Source organism: Anopheles merus, chromosome 2L, assembly GCF_017562075.2.
Source record: "Anopheles merus strain MAF chromosome 2L, AmerM5.1, whole genome shotgun sequence".
NCBI lineage: Eukaryota > Metazoa > Arthropoda > Insecta > Diptera > Culicidae > Anopheles > Anopheles merus.
In genome coordinates this window covers 21,707,831-21,731,551 of record NC_054083.1, presented here as the reverse complement: position 1 = coordinate 21,731,551, position 23,721 = coordinate 21,707,831, and the positions used below count along the sequence as shown (strand labels likewise).

Sequence of the window (23,721 nt, the reverse complement as noted above, 5' to 3'; positions counted from 1 at the left end):
CCAAAGCCAAAGCAACTGCGCGGGATGGCGCCAGCGACGGCATGTAATTAAAGAATTAATTTTAATTTTTCTCCCAACTCAACGGGAAACGTTTGCCGGGGCACTGGCAGAAGAGCCTCCGACGAAGCTGCCCGAAGGCTTTTCTGCCACCCCGACGGAAGTGATTTATCCGGTTCCGGTAAGACGACCCGGGCGTTGGAACGTGGCGTCGTAATCTTACACGCACGCTGTACAAAGCCGAAGCTCAGCCACGTTGTGGAGCTGATTCCGCTGGTGACCTTTACTATCCCGGTGAATGCCATAATCCCGTACGTTGCCGGGCGGTTTTCTTCGCGCCAACATATGGTGTGCGGCATTGTAGTCGAGATGGTGGTCCGTGTGTGTGTATACAATGAAAAAGACGTATATGGTCACGGCAGGAGCAGGAGTGTTCGGAGTTTGGATGCGAAGGGGACAGCAAAACACCAGCTTTTTCCATAACGAGGACTTCAACCTTTTCTGGTAGAGATGCACGCCTGGCTGGGTAGACGGAGAAAGATCCTCACTAGACTTTTACTCTTAAAATACTTCAGTCTCTTTGCTTACTGCCAGGAAGGTTAAGTACAGGCCAGTGGTACAGGAACGGGGGTCAAGAATTTGGATGATTCCAAAAGGGTGTTGTTATTATTTTCAGCATCATTTTTTTTTGGATATAGAAGAAAGAAACAACGTCATAGCTTATGAAACAACCTTTTTTTGTTCAGGGATGGGATGGGCCCTCCCCTGGCTGAAGTGTCTCGTGTTAGCACGTATAAAAATGCTGGCCAAAGAAGCCGGCTAACCGAACACAGGCGCAACCAAACGGCACCCATCATCAGCTTAACAATCACACGAACCTTCCGACTGAGTGGTGTGTGGTGTAAAGTGCGGTTCCGTGCGGTTTCTGTGTTAAGTGTTCATTATCTGGAAAACGGCATAATGATGACAACTTGGGTTCTGTCGCTTCAACTACCACTGCGAGAATACCACTACCGACTCATTCTTGTAATGTCAACGTTTATTTGAAATCATCGTTTGTTTCGAAACACAACAACCGTTGCATTAACAACAATTTCCAATTATATCTCCTTCTATGTTACAGAAATTGCTAGATACCAAACAAAATCAACATAAGCATCCGTGTGTAATGCTGGTGGTAGTCATCGTTATTGGAAAATTAATCTGTTCCCCTTGATCGGCATCAAATTTGTATGTGTGTTGTGTAAGTGCGCTCAAGCAACCAAGCATGACGTCTCAGGCTCAGAACGAAGATGTCGTTAGGATTAGGTGGAATTTGAAGGGATCCGATTGTTCGTGTGATCACACAATTATGTAGCCATCGTAGCCGTGGCATGCATTTTCGATTAGCTCGCAAACCGTGGCGGCAACCGCACGGAAGACTCATGTTGTAGTAATGCATTTTGATTGTCATTTTTGCTGTGGAAATTCCTGGATAGTGGAACAGAGTGATATATTGGTAAATTACATTGACATTGTTGTATGACATGTTATATACTTTGGAGCTTTTCTTGAGCAAAAAAGCGACATTTTTGCAAACTCTGCTCTTTATTATTTCTTCCTCTTTAATTTCCTGGGGTTTAAATGCCTAAATCAACTCCATTTTGACCACAGAGCTTAACTCATGGTGCGAAATATGTTGTTCCCGTACCACATTACTTAATCGTCATTTTTCACTCGATTAATTCCACATACTGTGTCCACCCTCGGTGAGTCGTCGTCACATTCACCGTCATGGATCTGTTGCGCACGTTTGCTAGCGAATCCTCGATCCACGGGCTGGCCCACCTGGTGCGAAGCCCACACTGGCTAGAGAAAGCCTTCTGGCTGACGGTGCTGGCCTGCTCGGTCGTCTGCTCGGTCAGCATCTGCAACATGCACTGGGAGCGGTTCCAGAACAATGCCACCGTGCTGAACGTCGAGACGGACTATCTGAGCTGGAACTTTCGACCACCGGCCGCCACCGTGTGTTCCGAGCACGTGAGCGAGGAAAAGCTTAACCAACTGATCGAACGGTAACGGTGCGTCCCAAATGGAGAACAAAATAAAGATTGTTAATGTTTGGCTTGTTTCCCCCCGCCCAGATACTGGCAGATGGACAGCAATCACAGTGCCTACGAACACTATCGCAATTTCCTGCTGACAGTTAATCGAGCACGATTTGACAACCTGGCCTTGTTTGAACCATTCGTGAACGATAGCAGGTTGCAGTCGGTTTCGGTAGTTGATTTGGCCCGGGAGCTAAAGTCCCCGCTGACGCCACCGTGGAAAACGTTTGCACCCGTGCTGACGGAGGTAGGCGTTTGCTACTCATCCACCATGCTGTATGCCTTCCAGAGCCCGTACAGCGATCGGTAAGCGTGTATTGATAAGATTAGTCTGATTAGCTTGACCGCCGAATCTGATGGGCATGATTTGTTTCACCTTTCTACGTTCAACGATGTACAACGTAATGCTGATTAGATCACAGGCTAATTACACGAAGGCACGGCCGGCCGATTGTTACACGCTGGACGTCTGTCGTACGATGGTTGCGATGAGTCATGTCGATTCGGTTCGCACCTATGTGGTGAGTGTCGCAAATACAATTTTGTTATATCCCTGGAAAGATGATAGGATTAACCCACCATTTCAATATTAAAAGATCTTATAGCTTTTATAATTAAAAATCAAACCCCAAAAAAACCGCAGTCGGTAGGATTCGAACCTACGCTCCCAGAGGGAATCTGATTTCTAGTCAGACGCCTTAACCGCTCGGCCACGACTGCTCACGTCTAGCTAGCATACTACAACAAAACAATACCCTTTGGCTCTCAACATTCCAACGCACGCGTCCGTTACAAATCTATTTTAATCTTTCATAACGCAACGTGGATTAGAGAGTGAGTTTTATTTTAGCACAAATACTATTTTTCGACCATGCTGGTGGATGTTGTGATGAGGAATGTTGATTGCTTTGGGTTGAAAAAATGAACTAAAGTGAAATTCTTTGCAAAGTGTTCACTTCGGATGGGGTTATTCTGTATCGTTTTATCGTCCCCTGTGGGAGTTTTGTACAACACCAGCAGAATATTTTTTCATCGGGATTAGTCCTCGAAGCAATAAAAACAAGAAAAGCCCGAACATTTAGCTCTGGGTGCATTTAGAGATGCAGCCGGTATAAACTTTTTTTAAATAATGTTTTTATATTTTTATAGAAATATTGCGAATTATCTACCCATCAAAAGAAAGTTGGCGCCATAGTGTAGATTGACGAGAATGCAATCAGTATGTACAGTACAGTATGTAATATACATAATGCGTGCATATTATATACATATACGAATTATATATTTTCTTCTATGCATCGGTATAAATAGTTTAATGTTTGTATGTACATGTAGTAAGAAATTACCATAATATAATGTTTTCCATTTGATTTCACTCGGTCACTATATGTACCTTAACAGATAAAGTTACTCTGAGTGTAGGCTTTCAGCAGTCTGGAATGTATCAACAATTTGCTGTTCGAATACATTTACAATTTACTGAACGAATACTTTTGATATGCACTAAGCTGTTAACTATGGTGCTAAGCTATTCGCTAGTTGGGCCGGGATATTAAATTCCAATTCAGATAAATCCTTTCAATTTGAATTCAATTATAACGTTTGATTGGTGTTTTCACGCTGTTGATTGCAGGGAATATTTATATCAAATTAATGTTTATGGTGACATTTCGTTACGAGGTCTTACATTTTTTCAACAAATTAACTGCTATATAATTTTTAAGCAAACTTTCCAGCCACTTTCTTATATGTGTTAGTGATAAGCGGTTCATTTTGCAAGCATAATTTCATTGTATTGAAAGTATGGTCTATGCAAAAAAACTAATCCAATCGATGTCTGAACAATTTTATTATAATTGTGTTCGAATTTATACGTCAATAGAAAGGCAAGGATTAGAAAAACCTTTTCAAAGACCTTCAAAATGCCAACAGTTTGTCGCCATAGAGTTTGGTAGTGAAGAACCAATCGTTCTGCAATGAAAATACTTCCTTCTATGTTTGTACGTGCATTATGTACAACTGTGCGAAGCGTTCAGCACTCTTACTCGATAACCTTTTCGTGATGTTTCTGTCACCAGATATGCGAATGGCTAGCCCTCACGGGAAGTGTGACTGTCATGCGAAAACCCTAGTGACATAGCATGCACACGTGTCTGACACTTAAAAACTTGTCATATTTCACATTCATCTTAACAAGCTAATCTGGCAAGCCGTCGCTTCCTTTCATTCTCCCTCGCTGCAGTATATCCACATCGAGCAGGACGTCATGACACCAGACAACTCCATCTACTACGCGCTGGATCAGCACGACATCATCAGCTCGTCACTGTCCGTCGAACAGGTGGTTGCCTCGAAAGCGCTCAAGCAGTTATCCCGCCGTAGGCGCAAATGTCGACTGCCATCCGAGAGACTGCCGTACTTTAGCGTAATTGTTTCCTTTAGCAATTCAAAATTCCAGCGTGTATAAAAGATTGTATATCTTCAAATGAATCTTCCCATTTGCTGCACTTGCGCTATAGGTATACACGATTAATTTGTGTCGGATAAATTGCCGAATCGAGGCCGCCCTTCACCTTTGCGAGTGTATCCCTTTCTTCTATAACATTGGTAGGTTTTGGGTAGCTTGCTTGCAAACATCTTAATTACAAAACGTTTTGCTATTCGCCGAGTTAGGCAAACCGTCCTGCACGCCAGCCGGACTGTACTGCCTGGGGAAACAGTTTAAGGCGTGGTACAAAACGAACTGCACCTGTCAGCCCCTATGCGAGTCCGTCTCCTTCAAACAGGCGTTGGTGAAGAAAACGGTACAGTAATTTGTGTGTATGTGTGTGTGTGTGTGTGTCATTAAGGCTTTTCCGTGCAAATGCAAGTCCATTTCATTTCCCCCCAGGTGCTGGGGCAAGCGAACAGTAAACTGGAAACGCAAATTATCTACCCACGGATGCGAATGAAGCGTGACGTACTGTTCGACATCAGCAACTTAATCGGTAGGTGTTTTTGGTCGCAGAGCGGAAAAACTATTACATGCAAATAATTTTCCTTTGTGTGTGCTCACAACCATCATTATGTGGTTTATAGTTTGGACGCTTTATAACTATTTTTTTTGTTTTTTTTTTCCTCTGCAAGTCTCGTTGGGCGGCGGTGCAGCACTCTTCCTGGGATGCAGCTTTATCAGCTTCGTGGAGGTTATATTTTTCGTGCTGGAGTACATCACCCAAAAGGTTTACCGTCGCTATCACCGTAACCGGGAAGTAATTCAACCATAATTTTTCAATTTAATGGATCATTTTGGAAGCTTCGTTAAGGTTTGTTTTACTGCAAGCATAATGCAGTGGCTAAAGCGATGTTGTAAGCAGGAAACGATTCCCTTTGGGGCGTGAATGTTACGTGAGATATGTTTTAATCGATTCATCTGCTACCGATGCTGGCATGATACACACGTTGAGCTCTTAAATAAAAAAAAAATTGGTATTTCATGTTACTTTTGTTTCCAGCACAAAAAAAAAATGTATTTTTGGTGTGTTCGCGAGAGTTGAAGGTCGTCAGGGATAAGCTTCCCGCGAGGGCAATGTTTGCTTTTGCCCATTGCACGTACGTACAGTGAGAGTGAGTTAATCCCAGGTTAATAATTGTAATCGGCCTGGGCCGGCCTAGCTAGAGATGAACGATTTCCTGAAGGACGATCGTAAACGTGGACCCAACCAGGAAAAGGTCATTGACGTATCCTGGTATAATAGTAGAAGGTGATGCAACTGATGAATAATGGCAAATGGTCTTTTTTAATGTTTAATATGGTAAAGCAACAGTGGTCGGTTTTGGAATGTTTAGTCCAAAATACTGTCACTTGTTAACAATATCGTTAAATCCTTAAGGAAGGATTTTATCTTTGCATCTGGCTCTCTAGTAGTACAATTAGTATACTTAATTTTATCCTCTTTTCTGTCTAAAACAGGATAAAATGAGATAATATGACACCTGTTAGATTTTTGAAAATAAGTTAAAACTATCCTAAAAATGAGAAAAAAACTCACTTATGTCATGAAAAATACAACTTAAATAAAATAAAATGCATATGTAGCCAACTATACTTCTTTTATGTCACACGGTAAACATTGAAGAATTGCACAACAAATTGTACAAATCATATATTAAAAATTTTCCCCAATGAAGCAAACAGTTTGAAGAAATATTGATTTGTATATCAATGCACACAGACAACAACACATTTCGATGATCCTTCATCGTCTTTGTATTACGCCACTATTGAAGTGCAGATTTCTCTGTTGAACGAAACTGAAAGTGCGCCCCCAAAAAACCACAATCGATACAAATTTATGCTCATCATTCGACGATTCGCTAAAGCGGCACCCACTGCCATAATGTGAGTAACAACCGAAATCACAATCACAACAACATAATCGGAAATTCTTTCGCTTACACGACAGCGACGGGAAGAAAGTCAGAGAGCATGCACGCATCATTAACATTATTCGCCATTGTTGCGACATGGCGGCGTGCGGGAGGGGCAGTGAATGGAACTATGCACCCAGTACTGGTGGTGCTTTTTTTTCGTCCTTACACACTCCATTGATGGGAAAAGCGTAAAAGCATCTGCCGAAAGTCTTTTTTTCCATTCGGACGTGCAATGTCGATAAGCAGAATATGACGTCAGAGAAGTCAGTGTTGGGAGCAGAAGAATTTCGTCAGAAGACTGGACTACAGTCCAGCTTCGGGTTGCTGATGCTACGGCATTTCACGATAAATTTTCTTATCTCGAGCGATTTCGGTGCACGGATGGCATCACAAAAACGAGCATAAACCAGTCAGCAGCACAGAAAGAGCAGCTGGTTGCGGGAAGATCGATTTTCAATCAGCATCGGTACGTTCTCGCCGAACTCCGAAGAGGAGTCGCCCGTCATCCGGTTTTAAGCTGCCGGCGGCGGCGGGTTCACGGAGTTCAGCGCGATGCTGGGCGAACGCTTATCCGGTTTCGTGGAATTTTGGCGAATATTTACATTCTGCCTATACCGGTTTGTGAGTATGTGTTTGTTGTCGTCCACTGCCCGTTAATTTTGGATTTATTTTCCCCTTTTCTGGATTCTCAGCTTGGGCTGTTTTCTAGAACATTCGAATTAAAATTTAAAAAGATCTCAGCTGAAACGAACAGGAGCAAAAGAGGATGAGAAGGGACGACAACAGCTTTCTTCACCTATTAGCATAGAGGAGGAATTTATTAATAAAACTAGCTAAACTTTGCATTGCATAATAACCAGTTATCCGTCTAAATTTAATACATGTCTAAGAATATTCATGGTTCTTAGTGATATTCTTGTACAATAAAGAAATTATATATATATTTCATCTTCTTTTCTAATGTGGTTGAGCTTTTGATCATACTGTTCTATTGTTATATAAATAGTGTAATTCTACTATTTAATTATTTGTTTGTCTTTTATCACTGCTAGCAATTTAATTGTGTTCTATTGCTTTGTCAATATATTAGCAATACTGATACAATATACTTTCTTCGCTACAAGGACACTACTTTCGAAACTTTACTATTTACTATCTTTACTTTACTTGACATTTTACAGGGTTTTCAGAATCAGTTTCAAGGGTTAACAGTATTATTCAAAGCTCGCTAGATATCATTTATGATATGATGATGATTCGATGGAAATTAGATTAATTGAGATGAATAAAAGCGAAAGAAATTTTGCAATGGAAATAAAACGTATAACATGACAAATATATCATAAACAGGGAATACATGGAATTCCAAATAAACATCCTAAATAAAAAGCATTATTCGCTGCTGCGTGCAAAATTTTCATTATAATAATCAGTTATTGGAAAATCACACACTCTAGATTCCGTTTTACAGCACTTTTGGATGAGTTAAAATGTATGTAAATGAACTGGTGTTCTGATTATTTTGAAATACAGAAACATTCAACTTCGCTTTTATTAGATCCGTCGCTAGCATATAACCTACTTAATCTATTTACACTAAATTCAAAGACTGCTTCATGCTTCATATGAGTCTGTTGACGTTGAAAAGTGAGTGGAATAACTCTGTAATTTAGAGGAAGTTTAAGTATAAGTAAAGGATTCTTAAACGAAATTAGGAATTTTACACGATTCAACGTTAGGTTCGAATGCACAGCTTCAACGCTGCAATTTATTTTACCACTAAAACCCCCAAAGTACGTCCTCGAAACTTTTATCAGAGAACGTTTTTCAAACTTTCCAGTTTAAATTATCGATTCCAAAGTTCACATCAATCGATTTTGGTTGCAATCCTTCATGTTACATCTCCATTCTTCCCTGAGATAACTAGCACATCGTATGAGTTAGACTGAATATGTCATTACACACCAGGGAAATGACAGATTTACCCGCACAGCTTGAAACAGTCTGAAAGCAATTACCACCACCGGCTGGTGCATGGATTTGCTTCCTCTCTGTCAAGGTTTCGCACCGTGTACGTTGAACTTAGCCGCAAACAACTCCACTAACGCACGGTAACGCTTCACGGTTGATCGACCGCGAAGAAAGAAAAGCGCCGGAAAACCTCCCCAAACTACTCGCATTACATCGATCGTGCAAAAGCTCGCCCAGCACAGCAAAGTTCTCCAGCTGCTGGAGCTTTCCTCCAGTGTTGTGAGAATGTGTGGAATGTTTGCTTGAGATAGCACGAGGCAGCAAGCAAAACCTTCAAATGCCTCGCCCAGTGAAATCGGTGACCTGCACCACGTGCACACACACATACATACATTAACGAGCCGGGGGAGCTTTTTCAAAAGGCATCTAACGCCACGCGGTTACCCAACCGGACTGCGCAATGATGAGCGCCGCTGACACGGAGCCAGCGCAAGCAGTTAGCAGAATAGAAGTGGGAGTAACGGATACCTTGAGAGAGCGTTCCGAAGCTTTCGGATGTTTACGTTACACCCGGTACGTGAGACGGTTCGGCCAGAGGCGCATATGTGTGTGCACACAAAGAGTGTGGCTGTCTATGTGCAGCATACACGCTTTTCCACACTGAGAGTCTGCTGGGGTGAGTTGTCGAGAAAAGTCGGTAGAAGCGTCACCGCGATGCAAAGACGTTAGAAAAGTGAGGTGGGGAGGGTTGCTACGTGCAAGAAGTTCGGTTTGAAGCTCGCTCGTGCTGGTACGGGTGGGTCAGTCGATCGGTCGATTAGCTGGCGAACGGTTCGGACCATTCCACGCTTCGTGTCACGAGTGAAGTCTTTCGGGGTTTCGTTCAACACAGTTCCAACAACCAAAAAGGTGTTGCTGCGCACAAACGAAGTAAGTTTGCGCAGAGCCGCTGCAAATTGATGGTGTAATATTACGCGCCTAACGATCGTTCGTTGATCATTCCGCGAAGAAGTGAGATTTTTTTTTTGATAGAAATATTATTCCATTTGGAGCAAGCAAGTTCTTCGGTCGCGTTAGTCTCCTTTGCTAATACTGAACTCAATCTTCTGAGGTTTCGCCCTTGTGACCTTGACAACTTCAATATAGTGTAGTGCTTGTGGATCATTTCTTTTTTTTTTTTTTGGTGGTCTTATTGTCGATTGCGCAGCCAGACGCAAATTCGACGGACAACACGCGGCATCCAGCGGCGGTAGGTAGTAGGTCAACAGCACCTGGCAGGCAAAAGATCGTGTTTGGATCGTGTTGCGCCATCTGCAAATAGTGGCGCGCATTCAACATCACCGCCGGTCTTTGCCCGATCTCTTCACTTTCGTCGCAGGCCCGGCCAGTGAAGGTTAGGTGTGCTCTATCGCTCGGCACGTGTACCAGGAGGGAAGGGGGCATCCTATTAGAGCCTCAGAGACTTTGGACTCGTCAGATGATGCTCCTTCGATGTCATCATCATCATCGATCGTACCCGCGGACGATTGCGACAAAACGGGTTAGGAGCAAGTGCAAACTGAGAAGTGTACATAGATTTCAACAACTGCACAACAAAAAACCCCAAAAAAAGGTGGCAAAATTTTTAGTGAATTCAATATTCAACCCCGCACAAGCGGTGACACCCTACCGAAGCAGGGGTTGCACCGGAGTGAAGAACCAGTTTTCCGTCCGTGTTTTCGAAGCAATCGGCACACAAAAAACCACCACATACTGAAGGAGACTGTGAGTCAGGTCGAAATAAGGGTGCAGGTTGGCTACAGAACTCAGCAGCGAACTTACACACCCGTCTTCAATTCGCGACCGTTGGAATGAGGTACCGCGAAATACCAAGACACCCAAGCGCGAAACCGTGAACCAACAGAGCTGGTACCACCTGCACGCCATTCACGACTCCACGGTTGCTGGATGTTAGCGTGCTTTGGTAGGCCTACACCGTACTTTCGAAATGTTCGGAACACGCAGGAACCGGCTACACCGGGGCCAAAGATTGCCCCAACAGTGGTGAAGTAGACTTGCAGAATTGCCATGCGTTGCATAGGAGCTTGCTTATTGTTTGGGTCGGAAATTGAAGTACTTGCGAAAAAGACGTTCTTGCATTAGAGCATTCAGGTGGGCTTAGAGTTAGACCTTTAAGCTACCCTTCTCTTTCAAAAGGATGGTTTGCTAGAAAAAAAAAACACACACACACACACACACACACACACACACGAACCTACCCCCTATGATTAGTGAAAGATCTTGCAATCGTCAGTGGCACGAGATCTATCATTTGCTGGAAAATGGCTTCCCTCCGCTAACGATTTCTTCTTTTGTCAGTTTGATGAATTTAGATAAATTGCCCGCCCTATGTATGACACCTTAGTGACGTTAATTCGTTCCTCCATTAACTCCTTGCCCAGCTTGTTGATCGATAAATAATCAACAAACGCTGATGCGCGTGTGTATGTAATGTCTTTCCATTTACTTTGCTCTATCTATTAGCAAGCGCCGCTGGTTTAATGTTTCGCATAAAACTAAAGTATAGTTCTGTCGTAACCTTTACGATTGAATGGGTCCTATCCGGTCAAAGATCACACTTCCTGCAACGTTTCTGTCTGCTTCCGTAGCGCTGCAAGTTGTTATTTCCGTGTGTGTCTGACTTTACCACCGTTTTGGTCAGGTAGATTTTCGAAAAACAAGTTTTATAAAAACAAACAACATCAATTCGAACTCCTAGCCAGATTGCGCAAAACTTAAGCCGCAAGGTTGATCGTTCTCAACTGAACGTGTTGGCGTCCCGTCTCGATGGGCGCATTTTCGAGTTGAATCATTCCAAAAACGAGTTTTACCAAACGCACAAGACAGTTAGACGGGCTTGCGGTGACGCCTGGATCGAGTTTTAGTTTTAGCCACCAATGTCGCTTTGTCTTCTCTCTCTAAGCTATCTTCATACAGGAGATGGGTAAGATGTCTTCGCCCCACCACCACGTAGCACGTTTGTCACTGTCAAGGTGGTGCACCGTACCATTTGGGTGGCTTCACTTTTTGGACGATTCTCTAGCCACTGCCAGTTATCGGTGAGGATGTGTCAATAACCTTCAATTTGGTTGGGTGAATATTTTAAAAGACCTGGAAATGCACACCCGCACCCGACTAGGTGAAGGTTACAGATATGGTGAATAAAAAATAAATAAATAAGATAACACGTGATTCATGGGCGGCATCTTATAAATAACAATCGGGTGAATCGCCAAGGAGTTGTATGGTTGGTATTTTATATGATGTAACTTGTAGGTTCGTTTTGCAGTTTAAAGGCTTTTTTATGATACTTAATTGAACTGCACGCAGCAGGAGTAAAGTCTATAGCCGCACTGAAATGGTTTATTGTTTTATACCGTTTCGCGATGCTACCTTTTACAGCAACTCAGCTACTTGTCGATCGATAGCTTTTATCAATCGAAAAACGATCCTCTACTCATAAAATGATCTAATTTCGATGTCATTTTTTCTCTTTTTATAATTTGCATCTACCTCATCTTCATCTGTTGCAACTGCAACCTTAAAGCATCCCCTTAATGTTTGGAAATTAATTCGTAAAATTTAAATCAAACAAACAAGCAGAGCGCATTACGAAATGATTAATTAGTACCTCCGCCATTCGTAAGCATACACCTGTTGAGCTTTTTTTTGTGTTACTGTTCATCACCTTCAGCCGATCGCTCACCGGAGCGGAGACATTGCTCCACTTTCGTTGCCGACTGCTAACCTTCAGCAAAAACCGGGATTTGGTGAGATTAGCCCGAAATCTGGCCTCCCCAAAAGCCAGCAACACCACCACCTGCCCGACATTGACCTTGGTGGGTTGGTGCAAAGTTTTGGCAAAGGTTTTTGACTGGCACGTGTTTGTGACGGTGCTTTAATGATCGAATTCCGTGACGATCACAAGCGGAGGCAGCGAACGGCTAGCTTGTTGTTTGGTTGGTAGCTTCACGTTGTGCCTCATCCTGTGTTTTTTCTTCCCTCGAAAAGAGAGTCTGATCTTGAGATGGCAGCTTGGTTTAATGGATACGTTGGTTTTAATTCAGATCTTTTTGATACACCGCGATGAGATGGAATGAATCGTTCAAGCGTACGCGATTGATTTCTGGCTTACGTCAGAGCCTTTAAAAGCGAAGCGAAACCATGGCAGACGATCACATCGCGCGTTCGCGCCTCTGTTTAACGCGATAATATTCAACGAATCATGGCAAAAGGACAGGCGCTCTGCTCATCAAGAATAGCTAATTTTCCACCTGTTGGCACAGATTTTAGTGTCCGTTGTTGCTGTCCTTAATTGATGGAAACAGGATCTTCGCGCACAAAACGAACCTAGCTTTACAGTGCACGATCTCAATTAATACAACAAAAAAACACACACCCCGTAAGCCTTTGAAGTAGGTCAGCATCAAATGTTTGCGCTGACCCAATGTCATCCGCATCAAACCAACCGACCCCAGCAACAACTAGTTTGATGGATCGGATTCGCATATTCAGTTACCCGCTCAGTGCCAATTAGCCTGGGAAGGGATTGCGGTTGGTATGGGCAAATACAAATGCCATTGCCATTCCACCAGGCCGGTATTCGGATGTGTTCGGGTGATAATGAAATGATCATTCAAGGCAGCCCGAAACGTTAGGCATGACGAAAATGAAAGTTGTTACGGCAACAGTCGCGAGGTTTGCTCACACACGATTTTTTGAGTTCGAGTTCTGTCAAAGGATGTGCGAGGAGAAACGCTTGTGCGTACACACACACGTGTGTGTATAAATGTTTAACACAAACTTCATTAACGTACTGGTGAGGTTAGCTAACGTGCGTGCGCGATCAGCACGCTGTGGGAAGTAAATGATGCGTGTGTTTTTTTGAGTTGAGTCGTTTTTAATCACAATGGATGAGTTTCGAAAAGTTTGCATCGTAACGTAGGAAAGGAAACGCCCACGATTGATGTTATTATGGGGCAGCTCAGTGCTCCAGCTTAATTAAGATTACCGGAACCTTCAATCAAGCGAACGATAGATTTTATTACATATCTTGAAATGATCATGGTTTTGTTGAAAATGCGTCATTTTCTGTGTGATTGTGTACAGGTTTACAATGCAATCAAATTAGTTACATCAAATCAAATGATTTGAGTGCCTTCTCATAGGCAACATGCATGCATATTTGTCAACTCTTACTATGAATGCTTATAGGATGTTGGATAACATTGAAAGAGTAGTCCCTGATCTTACACCTCAAGGTTCTACATTGAGGAATCTTATGTGATAAGAAACGCTAGATAAATGGCTAGGAAAACTTAAATCTTCCAAACGTTCCTCTAATCTTCGGCATCGGTATCACAGAACCTCCAAAAGCTCTAATGTATCAGGTCCACGCTGACCTTCCAACAAGCCATCGGACAAAGATTAAAGCCCTCTACCTACGATCGCCTCTACGCACATAGTGAAGGTCATCACATCACACCATCGTAAAAACAAAGACGAAATAAGAAAACGAACAAGAGCTACAAGATACACCCCTCGGGGGAGAGGTTAGGGCCAGTTTGCAGCGCTTGCCGAGGGGTTGAATCTTGGGTTGAAAAAAGAAAGAGTTCAACATCAAAACTTGTCTTCAACGTCATTTAAAAATTGAAATATTCCACAATTAACCGTTAGCTATCCGTACCAGGGGAGCCGTACGAAGGGCACCGTACCGATACTGGACCACTGGAGTTCTCAGAAAGGGTAACACGGTCGGTATTTTTACTAAATGGCAACAGCAAAAGGGGAGAAATAAGGTTTTATTGTGAATGTCCTCAAGGTTACATGGTACGAATAGAAGCACCGTCTGCTCCATAAACACAAAAACCCATTCAGAAATGTAGCAAAGATCTAGTTTGAAAGTGAATCCAGCTGCAAATCTGTCTGCGAACGAAAAACGATAGAAATGCGAAAGAATTTTTGTGTCAGACCAAACCAGTTCGCTGTAAAAGGGAGCTTGATTGCGCCGGTGTACAAGATGCGTCTCGATCTTTCCTTGATCTTGTTAGATAATTGGCCAAGCAAGACAAGGGTAAGTTGCGGTACATCGCGTCACATCAGTCCGGTTGCTTTTGCTGTTTGTTTGGCCCATCATTCGTTTCTTTTATGGGAAAATGTGACAGCTGAAAATTCAATGCACCGAGGTACGGGTGACTGAGGTCTGTGTAAGGAAGGTGGTCAATAGAGTTGAAGTTTGTGCTAGTGATTTTTAAGTGAAACTAGAATACCATCGGGTGAAAGAAGAGAAGATGATTTCAATGGTACATGAAGGAATATCGCAATAGCTCAAATGCTATATTCTATGTTATCAACCGACTACACCTAATTGAGGCTGGAAGGTTACGATTTACAGTTGACACAGTATCTTTAAATCAACAACAACAAATTATAAATAAAACTATTTGATAAAGGCAAGCCTCTATGGTCAACAACTATCTTCCTAAAATGTCTACCCAGTGTGTGAGCCGCGCAAACAGCAATCTATTTATTTTGCCGTCTACGAACAGTCATTCGATCATGCTACATTGTCGACCGTTCAACCACTCCACACAGTTCCCAAGCAAGAATGATCATGCTGTTTGTGATTATCCCATTATGCAATCATCGTTTGTAAATAAACAATTTCCACAACAAGCGCGAATACATTAACGCTCCGCTCATCCCGCTTTGCTTCCGTAAATCCCATTCGTGAACGTACGAAAGCAGCTCGATCGTTAGCTTGGATTAAACAATGCTGCGAATTAATTTCCTCACGTTTATTCATCCATTGCTTCCTTTTTTTGTGTTTGTCGTACAGCTTCTAAGGAAACCCCACCAGCTACGAACGAAGATAGCAAAGCTCGCCGTCAGCACACACGATGGACATCGATATGAATGGTGGACGCGACCGTATCGCGCCAATGTTCAAAGATCGCCACGTGCTGATCACGGGTGGAACCGGATTCCTTGGGAAGGCGCTGATTGAAAAATTACTCCGGTAAGTACCTGAGCAGTGGGGCACTTTTTTATAGATTGACTAAACTATCTGCAAGGCTACGCGTGTGTGCTCGTGAATTAATCGATTGATACCCTCTGATCCACAGATGCTGTCCGGAGATTGGCCAGATCTATCTTCTAGTCAGATCAAAGAAGGGCAAGTTACCGCGTCAACGCCTGGAGGACATCTTTGCCAATCCGGTAAGTAGTGCTAGTAGTAAACGAACACAAGATGGCGCCACCGCTCTCGGGTCATAGCGCATCGCGTACCCAGAAAAGATCAAACATTGCCTTCAACGGTAAATAACTAGCACAAGGATGAACAATACCCGCGTACTGTACCGCGCCCGCCTGACCTACTGTACCGCGAAACCGCGTACACTAAGCCCCGTTATGCGAGAGAGCATAATGGCGGACAGTGCCACAGCTGCCGTTGTTATTGCGATGCACCACACGGTAGCTTTTGGGGGGAATGGGACAGGCCAAAACGTCAAAGCCCGTTAGCTGGCCTCACTCTCGCTCTCAACCGTGAGGCTGCGTGAAGTGGACTCCAGTGGACTCGGGCAGCTTCGCGAGACGCACCGCGTACAACATGGCAACAAAACAGGTCCACGGTGTGCCACGCTTGCCGCCACAGAAAAGACCAACCTTGGAGTTGGGCAATCTATCCGTCATCGGCGTACTCGTCGTCGTGCGCACGGTGGCACAGTATTGCGGGATACACATTCAAACCACTCTCTATCGCGCGCGCGCGCGCTCCGCAACCGTTTGATGAAGCAATGTCTGACGTCGATCATTAGCACTGGGTTGAAGCCTCGCCAGTGCAGGCACCCGTGCCAGGCAGCCGGGTGTTGTGGAGCTCTTCACCGATCGCCATTCCTGCAGTGCAGTGAAGTCGCTATGCCACTAAAGAGTTTGAAGTTTCCCTTTCCAACAATCCAATCAAGAACTGTTTGCAAACCCTTTCGAATGTGTGAGTAATCAAACCGTGCTAGAAGCAGTGGGTCAACAGAACGATCTCTTGATGATTGATGTATCCTACCCAGACAAACATCTTGCCAGACGACCAAAACAAGAGGGTGTTTTGCATGCTACTAAACCGGTCACCTATATCCCATACCACCACGTCGTTTAGATGCATGATTAGTTCGTCCCGAAGCCAACAAGTGTCCGTATCGAGCGAGATACGCAAGCAGAAATCGATCGTTCTCAATTACGCATAATTATAGCCTCAGCGCCGTACGCGTGTGCCGCGTCAGGGCCTCTGCTCAATATTTTGTCTGCAAACTTTCGCTTCCTTAGCGCGGTTGGGTCGGGTGAGACTTGGTGTTGGGAAATGATTATGCAGATGGAGTAATGCTCTCTCAATGGAGAAATGGCGTAACCAGGCGTGGCACTTCCACGAAATTATGTATGATGAATAATGCTGTGTATTCATTATTTTCTATCAGAAGACGATAAAACTAACAATTTGAATTATTTAACTCCTTATAATACCTTAAGCGAAAGACACTATAAAGTGCTCTAAGTGAGCCTATGGCACAATTCTTCAGTTCATTGTGAACCACAGAACAATGCAATAAAAGAAACCTTAAATGCAATCCTTGTCATGTTGGTACATAATTCTTTCCCAATCGCAATTTGCGCGACTGAACCTTCTAATGTAAAAACAACATGAATGGTTCATTACCGGGCTCTGGGTCAGGTCCGGGCTTTGATGTGGTCAGTTTTATGGTCGCGCGTTCTGTATAGAGCATTCGCGCAAAGAAAATGTGCTAATCACGGATGAAGCGTACGAAGCTTCCTTGGCCTTTGAGCCTTGCTGTGTGCTCACAGCATAGTATGTCATGCATACAGAGGAAGAGGGGGACATGTGGACGAGTGGTGGTCAATTTTTTGCCACCAAATTTTAGCTTAGCAACCCTTGAGGCAGATAAAGTGGTAGCACGTGCGTTCCTAGATTAGGTAATTAAAGTTTCGAGTCTTACCTTGATGGTGACTTTCTTAAGTTTGCCATGGATGTCTTGCTTCATATGCTGATAATCTGCTCTTAAGTGTCTAAAACGGCCTCTAGTTAATTCGTCGAATTAAAAATGCACTCACTAATTACTCACATTTGCTTTCGACTCCTCGTTTCTGCCAAAATTTGCCCCGCCAGCTGTTCGAAACCGTCAAGGGACTGCGTGGTCTGGATACGTTGATAAGCCAATGTACCGTGATCAGTGGCGACGTTACGGAACCGGAACTCGCCATCTCACCCGAGGACCGTCAGCTGATTACGGAGAAGGTTTCGATTATCTACCACTGTGCGGCCACGATTCGCTTCGATGAGACGCTCAAGAAGGCGGTCATGCTAAACACCCGCGGCACCAAGTACATGATCGACCTGGCGAAACAGTGCAAAAAGCTTGACGTAAGTACCGGTGGGACTGTAACGGGGATTTTGTGGCGGGGTATCAAAGCTGAAGCTAACTGGGCGCATTTCCGTGTTGCTTCGAACAGATGTTTGGCTACGTTTCCACCTCGTACTGTCATCTGAACGAGAAGCTGCTGCTCGAAAAGCCGTACCCACCGCCGGCCGATCCACACAAAGTCATCAAGGCGGTCGAATGGCTCGAGGAAGGTGTGGTGGACGGTATGACCAAAAAGTGAGTATACGCAGGCTAAGTCCAATGTGTGCCAGGAGGGGCTTACACATTAGCACACCTTAACCCGCTCTTGAATTGGTTTCAGAATTTTGGGCGACTGTCCCAACACATACGCCTATACCAAAGCACTGGCGGAGGCACTGGTGGTGGAGTCGATGGACGAGATCCCGGCCGTCATCTTCCGTCCCTCGATCGTGATCCCGACCTGGCGCGAACCCATTCCCGGCTGGACGGACAACATCAACGGTCCGGTTGGGTTGCTGATCGGCGCTGGCAAGGGTGTGATCCGCTCGATGTACTGCGACTCGGACGGGTACGGTGACTATCTGCCGGTGGATTTCGCTGTCAGTGCTATGTGCGTCTGCACCTGGAATTACGTCGGCAACCAGTAAGTCTCAGTGTGGCTGTGGTGGGATGATTAAGGAATCAAACTTATTAAACGTCCTCTCTTGCTGTTAGGGATCACAAGCGCAACATCTATCACCTGGTGAGCTCGGCCGAGATCAAAGTCTCCTGGGAAGGTATCATCGAGCGGGGCAAATGGATCGTCGCGAACAAGATCCCGCTGAACGGTGTGCTGTGGTACCCGGGCGGTACGATGAAACGTACCCGCTGGGAGCACAACCTGGCAGCGTTCTTCTTCCACTGGATACCGGCATTCCTGATCGACTGTCTGCTGTACTGCTTCGGATATAAGCCAATGTAAGGAGCAGTAGGCGATGGAAGCGAGTTTGACAGTTTTGTATGACATTTAACGTTTTTTTGTTGTTGTTTTTTCTCCAGACTATGGAGGATACATCAGCGTATCGCCAAGGGTTTTGAAGTGTTCGAGTACTACGCCAACAACCAGTGGGACTTTGATAATGCCACGATTCTGTACCTGCGAACGATTATTAACGACGAGGAAAAGGTTAAATTCAAAATAGACGCCGGAGGTATGTGTTGTGGGTCGAATTCTCGGTAACGTAACATCCAAGCAAGCTAGCCTTTAATTCCCCTCATTCACTCGCTTCCCCTAGGTGTGGAGATCCAGGAGTACTTCGAAAACTGTATACGGGCCGCCCGGTGGTACATTCTAAAGGAAACGGACGATACTATCCCCGCTGCCAAGCGTCACATGCGTGTGTAAGTAGCTGGAAAAGCACTAAAGCCTTTATTCGGAGAAGAAGACGAGCAAAAAAAAAAACATTTTATCTCTTACTTACAATTTCATTCTTGGCTGTTTCGTTTCATGTTCCTTCACTCACCCCCGGCACAGCATGTGGTGGGTCGACAAGATATGTAAGACATTAATCTACGGTGGACTCATTTACTACATCGGCAAGGCGCTCTACTCGCTATTGTTTGCGTCCGTGTTCTAGGGAGCACACTACTTCAATTATCACCACCACCAGAAGCAGTAGTAACTGCCACGTTACCTTTAATGCTTTAGTTTCAGTGTGATTAAGTGCAATTAATCTATCGATTCCATCACACACACACACACACACACACACCTTTTGCGACCACAAAATGTACAGGAGGGCTCATTTTGTTAGGTTAAGCTGTCCCTGTTTTCTCCCCTCTCTCTCTCTTGACCATTTTTGGTTGACGTTCTGTGGGCATGGCGACTACATTTTTCCCCACTCACCCCGAACCCCGAGAATGGGTGGTGAGCACTGGGCTGTGTTGTTTTAGTTTTTCATTTCCCCCTCCCTTCGTGTTAGTTGTTTAAGTGAAGCAAAGTACCATAACCACACACAATTTTAGACGGTTTTGTTCTAGTGATAGGGGGGAGAGATGATTTATGTATTGTATGATTCGTTTTTTTGTTTTTTGTTTCATTTCGTACCATTTTTTTTTTCATTTTTCCCTTGAGATAGGAACTCGAGATACCCTTTTCTGATAGGATGAATAATCAATAAAGTGTAGAAGAGTTCGATTTTTATCACCCAAAACGCGTAATCATGCTAATTGTGTTCCCATCGCGGGTCGTGCTGTGAGTACGACGTGACCGACACTTTGGTTCCTCATTTCATCCGAAACAGTGTGAGAAAACAGTGGTTGGAAAAGCGTCTCTACGTTCACCTCAAAACCAGCAAGAAGTTTAAATATTCTAAATATAATATTAAAATGAACACCGATACCATCAAACCAACCGATAGTAGCTTCTGCCGGATAATGAAACCGATCTACCTCGTGTCCAAGATGTCCGGCCTGTGGCCACAGTCCTTTCTGCGGGCGTCACCGGGCGTGACGGTGCTGGACATTGGCTACCTCATAGTGCTGTACGCCATGTACTTCTTCTTTATCCTCGTTAATACCAATGCGAAGCTGTGGGACTACTACATGAAGCCGTTCGAGTCGGACATCCTGCGGTACGGGCTGCAGACGCATCTGGTGAACGGATTGTTTCTCGGTGAGAACCACGGGCTATGAGCAAAAGGGGATGAGTATAATGGAAAGTAATGAGAAATTTTACCACACAAAAAAACAAAAACAGGCGTTGTTATCGTAACGATCAATGTGGTGCAGTATCAGAAAAAGTGGGACTACATGGAGCTGCTGGACAACGTTACGAAGGTGGTCGAGCAGGAGTTTCACGTCCGCTATCCGATACGGGTGGTACAAACGTAAGTGAAGCTGAAGCTCCTTATAGAAGCTGAAGCGCAATATTTTAAAATTATTCTCCCCCATTAGATTCATAGTGATTGTAATAAGCTCTGAGCTCATTTACCTTGTCGTGATACTGGGCGGGTACTACTATCTCATCGATCAGACGCTAAACATTACTACAAAGTATCTGTATGCATCGTACTACATGATGAACATTTCACTGCTCGCCCTCATAAACGAGTACATCTATTTTACCGTGCATATACGCCGGCTGTTTATGATAGTGAATAGATTGCTTAAGCAGCTGCTGCTTGGTGATAACGAATCGAACGAAACGGTACTGCTCGACCAAAACCGGAAGAGCAAAACTCCAACCATTGCGTACGATGAGATATTCACAGTGTACGGGCGGGCGGGTGGACGGAAGATTGGTGATGCAAATGCCGGCGGAATGGTGAAAAGCAAAGGTCCACCGAAAGTGACGATGGTTGCGCCTGCCTCGGCCGGGTTTAACAAGTTGTCCGCTACGACCGTTTACACTACGTAAGGGAACACTTCCACGAGATGCAGATCGGTTCATGTGGTAAGGAACAATTTTTGTTTTTACTTTAAAAGGTACATCACGAAGCTTAAGATCGATACTCAATCCAGCATGGAAACGATACTGAAGACGGTCAATCGGTTGTCCGTGCTGCACTACCATCTGTGTGATGCGATACGGCTGGTAAACCGTATCTCCTCCCTGTCGCTTATGTTTCACTTTGGCGCTATGTTTGTGTTTCTCGTGTTTGGTCTGTTTACCATCTACAAGTAAGTGTGAGAGGGACCACATAAAAAAGCCAACAAGCGAGGGGTTAATTTAATTTTGTGTGTGTGCTTCCAAGAGCGTTTAATTCCGGCACTTGGGCATTCCGTATCATGGCGATAGCAAACGGGGCCTGGATTGCGTTCTACCTTGCGGCAATTCTGAGCGTGATAACTGCTACGACGGCGGCACAAACCAGTGGCCGCATGACCGGTGACATTGTGCATCAGATCATTCGAAAGCATCAGAACCACTTTTCTGTGGACGTTATCGAGAAGGTGAGTTAGTTTTGGAGCAGGGGAAAAACGAGTACATAATTAATGTCATTTATATTCTTTTACTTCAGCTATCTACACTATCACTCCAGGTGACAATGCGTGACATGTCGTTCTCGTGTGGGTTGTTTAATTTCGATTGGAACCTATTCGGTTCGGTACGTGGCATGAAGTAACATTCAGTTTTTCTGTTTATAAATTTAATTTTTTTTCGCTTTCTTTTGTATGCAGATTCTTTCAGCATTAGCCATGTATTTGGTATTTCTAATTCAGTTTGATGTAGCCCCACCGGTTGGATTGAATTCACCGAACTTAACCATCCCGTCGATTGAGTTGATTGATTTTGAAGTGTGAAACAGTGTGAGCAAAGGAATGAATTCAAAATTCGGATTGTTTGAATCTTGCAGATTAAAATAAAATGTCTATTTGTTCTGAACACGTGCACGCAACGGTCGAAATGAATTTGCGCGTTTGAATTTAAAATCGAGCGAAAAACGCTTTTCGCCCGCACGGCAGCACTGTCGGGCGAACGGGTTTCTGGCACAACTACAGTGAAGGACACAAAAAACAGACAAACTAAATGTATTATTTTTTCAATAGTCTTTGTTTGTTCTAAGCTATTTGACTTTATCCATGAATCACACCATTTTCTGATGCATACCATACATTTCTTTGAAGGTTAATAGTGTTTCTGCTTGTTTTGCTGTGCCTCCGCTCCTTTTTTTCTTGGCGTGATGCAATGGACGGTCTGCAATTTTGTTCGATCAAATGAAGTCAGCTAGATAATAAAATGAAGTTTGACGCATAATAACATATTCTAAAATATAATTTTTATATTTCTTCAATCCCGGAAAGTTGCACAATCGCGACCCACTATGGGACTGCGAAACACTTTTCTGACCAAAACACAATATCCATCTGCCAAAGGCGAACGCAAACTGTCAGTCGCCGTCAGCTGTCAAACGATGATACAATTTTGCGTCGGTTGTTTTGCTTGTGGAAATCGTTTTCGCGTACCGAACACTTTCTCGTGCTCCTGCAAAATTTAGGAACCTTCGGTCGCTTCGCTGGCACGTGCAATCTGGTTGCGGGAGTGCGCACAAAAAACACACACATTCGCCATTCGCCCCGGGGTACGTGCGGTGTGCGCGGTTCCGTGCGTGTGCATGTTCTTGCGGGACGGGACCGAAGACGGCATTCCCTTCCAGCGCCTGTGTGCTAAAAATACGCCTGTGTGTACCTACGTACGTGTGTGCGTGTGTGTCCATTTGTGTGTGTGATTACTATTTTCAAGTTGCAAGTCCCAGAAACTTCCACCAGCGGGCAGACCGCCATCAGCACCCCCGTAACCTTCAACCACCCTGCCCTCCCCTCCCGGTCCACCCATCCGTGCCCGTTGTGTTGTGTCGCGCGATTAGATCCCGCGTAAGATGGCGATGCTGGAGGGCACCCTGTCCAAGTGGACGAACGTCATGAAGGGCTGGCAGTATCGGTGGTTCGTTCTGGATGAAAACGCCGGATTGCTGTCGTACTACACCGTAAGTAGCTCATGCATGACCCCGTCGTGCGCTCTCCTTGGAGAGGCCGGATGACAGCGAGCGAGCGGATCCGTCCGTCCGTGGCGAGTAGGCGAATGTTACGACAGAGACCAATCGGAGGAGAAAAGGGGGGGTTTTCTCTTCTTCGCTGTTGTTGCTTCGATCGTTCGCATTGGATTTCTCCACCATCATCAGCTGGTTGAGCGGCTTGAGCGGCGACCACATGAGTACACTGTTGTACACTTGAATGTTACACTCAACACTTGAAGCCAAACGTTTCGATCAACATTTCTTTCTTTTTACCAATCATTGTAGATGAAGAAAGGGCATCCTCTT

General features: G+C 44.4%; 4 protein-coding genes and 1 non-coding gene across 6 annotated transcripts in view; 4 read left to right on the top strand and 1 right to left on the bottom strand.

The window, feature by feature from the left end:
- The first annotated feature begins 1,080 nt into the window (after positions 1–1,080).
- Positions 1,081–5,606, top strand: LOC121593219 (sodium channel protein Nach). Its single transcript, XM_041915414.1, has 8 exons — positions 1,081–2,051; positions 2,121–2,390; positions 2,500–2,605; positions 4,327–4,509; positions 4,604–4,691; positions 4,758–4,888; positions 4,975–5,071; positions 5,211–5,606. The coding sequence occupies exons 1-8, from the start codon at positions 1,771–1,773 to the stop codon at positions 5,348–5,350; spliced, it is 1,296 nt and encodes a 431-aa protein (XP_041771348.1). The 5' UTR covers positions 1,081–1,770; the 3' UTR covers positions 5,351–5,606.
- Trnas-aga lies at positions 2,723–2,804 on the bottom strand. Its single transcript has one exon. It is a non-coding gene; the product is annotated as a tRNA-Ser (tRNA).
- A 3,553-nt stretch (positions 5,607–9,159) lies between the features above and the next one.
- LOC121593620 (fatty acyl-CoA reductase 1) lies at positions 9,160–20,107 on the top strand. 2 transcript variants are annotated; one of them, XM_041916154.1, is made up of 10 exons: positions 9,160–9,398; positions 15,346–15,525; positions 15,632–15,725; positions 17,683–17,937; positions 18,027–18,172; positions 18,258–18,560; positions 18,632–18,874; positions 18,956–19,107; positions 19,192–19,297; positions 19,431–20,107. In XM_041916154.1, exons 2-10 carry the CDS (start codon positions 15,407–15,409, stop codon positions 19,531–19,533), a joined length of 1,521 nt encoding a protein of 506 aa, XP_041772088.1. In that variant the 5' UTR covers positions 9,160–9,398; positions 15,346–15,406; the 3' UTR covers positions 19,534–20,107. The 2 variants fall into 2 exon arrangements, with proteins under 2 accessions (XP_041772088.1, XP_041772089.1); XM_041916155.1 differs by lacking the exon at positions 9,160–9,398 and adding an exon at positions 9,422–9,479.
- Positions 20,108–20,209: 102 nt separating this feature from the next.
- On the top strand, positions 20,210–22,216 carry LOC121594474 (gustatory receptor for bitter taste 66a-like). The gene is made up of 7 exons (XM_041917738.1): positions 20,210–20,570; positions 20,655–20,784; positions 20,852–21,310; positions 21,383–21,577; positions 21,652–21,850; positions 21,919–22,005; positions 22,079–22,216. Exons 1-7 carry the CDS (start codon positions 20,285–20,287, stop codon positions 22,199–22,201), a joined length of 1,479 nt encoding a protein of 492 aa, XP_041773672.1. The 5' UTR covers positions 20,210–20,284; the 3' UTR covers positions 22,202–22,216.
- Positions 22,217–22,780: 564 nt separating this feature from the next.
- Positions 22,781–23,721, top strand: part of LOC121594473 (oxysterol-binding protein-related protein 9) — a 47,215-nt gene continuing 46,274 nt past the window's right edge. The window contains exon 1 of the mRNA XM_041917737.1: positions 22,781–23,385. Within this exon, the coding sequence (XP_041773671.1) occupies positions 23,278–23,385 (108 nt within the window). The 5' untranslated portion in view covers positions 22,781–23,277. The remainder of the gene's footprint in view (positions 23,386–23,721) is intronic.

Excerpts from the sequence above, each read along its gene's own strand:
- LOC121594474 (XM_041917738.1), top strand. The coding sequence starts at position 20,285 with ATGAACACCGATACCATCAAACCAACCGATAGTAGCTTCTGCCGGATA. Across the intron at positions 20,571-20,654 it reads GGTGAACGGATTGTTTCTCG|GCGTTGTTATCGTAACGATC; the intron begins GTGAGAACCACG and ends AAACAAAAACAG. Across the intron at positions 20,785-20,851 it reads CCGATACGGGTGGTACAAAC|ATTCATAGTGATTGTAATAA; the intron begins GTAAGTGAAGCT and ends CTCCCCCATTAG.
- LOC121593620 (XM_041916154.1), top strand. The coding sequence starts at position 15,407 with ATGGACATCGATATGAATGGTGGACGCGACCGTATCGCGCCAATGTTC. Across the intron at positions 15,726-17,682 it reads AGGACATCTTTGCCAATCCG|CTGTTCGAAACCGTCAAGGG; the intron begins GTAAGTAGTGCT and ends TTGCCCCGCCAG. Across the intron at positions 18,173-18,257 it reads GTGGACGGTATGACCAAAAA|AATTTTGGGCGACTGTCCCA; the intron begins GTGAGTATACGC and ends AATTGGTTTCAG.
- LOC121593219 (XM_041915414.1), top strand. The coding sequence starts at position 1,771 with ATGGATCTGTTGCGCACGTTTGCTAGCGAATCCTCGATCCACGGGCTG. Across the intron at positions 2,052-2,120 it reads CTTAACCAACTGATCGAACG|ATACTGGCAGATGGACAGCA; the intron begins GTAACGGTGCGT and ends CCCCCCGCCCAG. Across the intron at positions 5,072-5,210 it reads CGACATCAGCAACTTAATCG|TCTCGTTGGGCGGCGGTGCA; the intron begins GTAGGTGTTTTT and ends TTCCTCTGCAAG.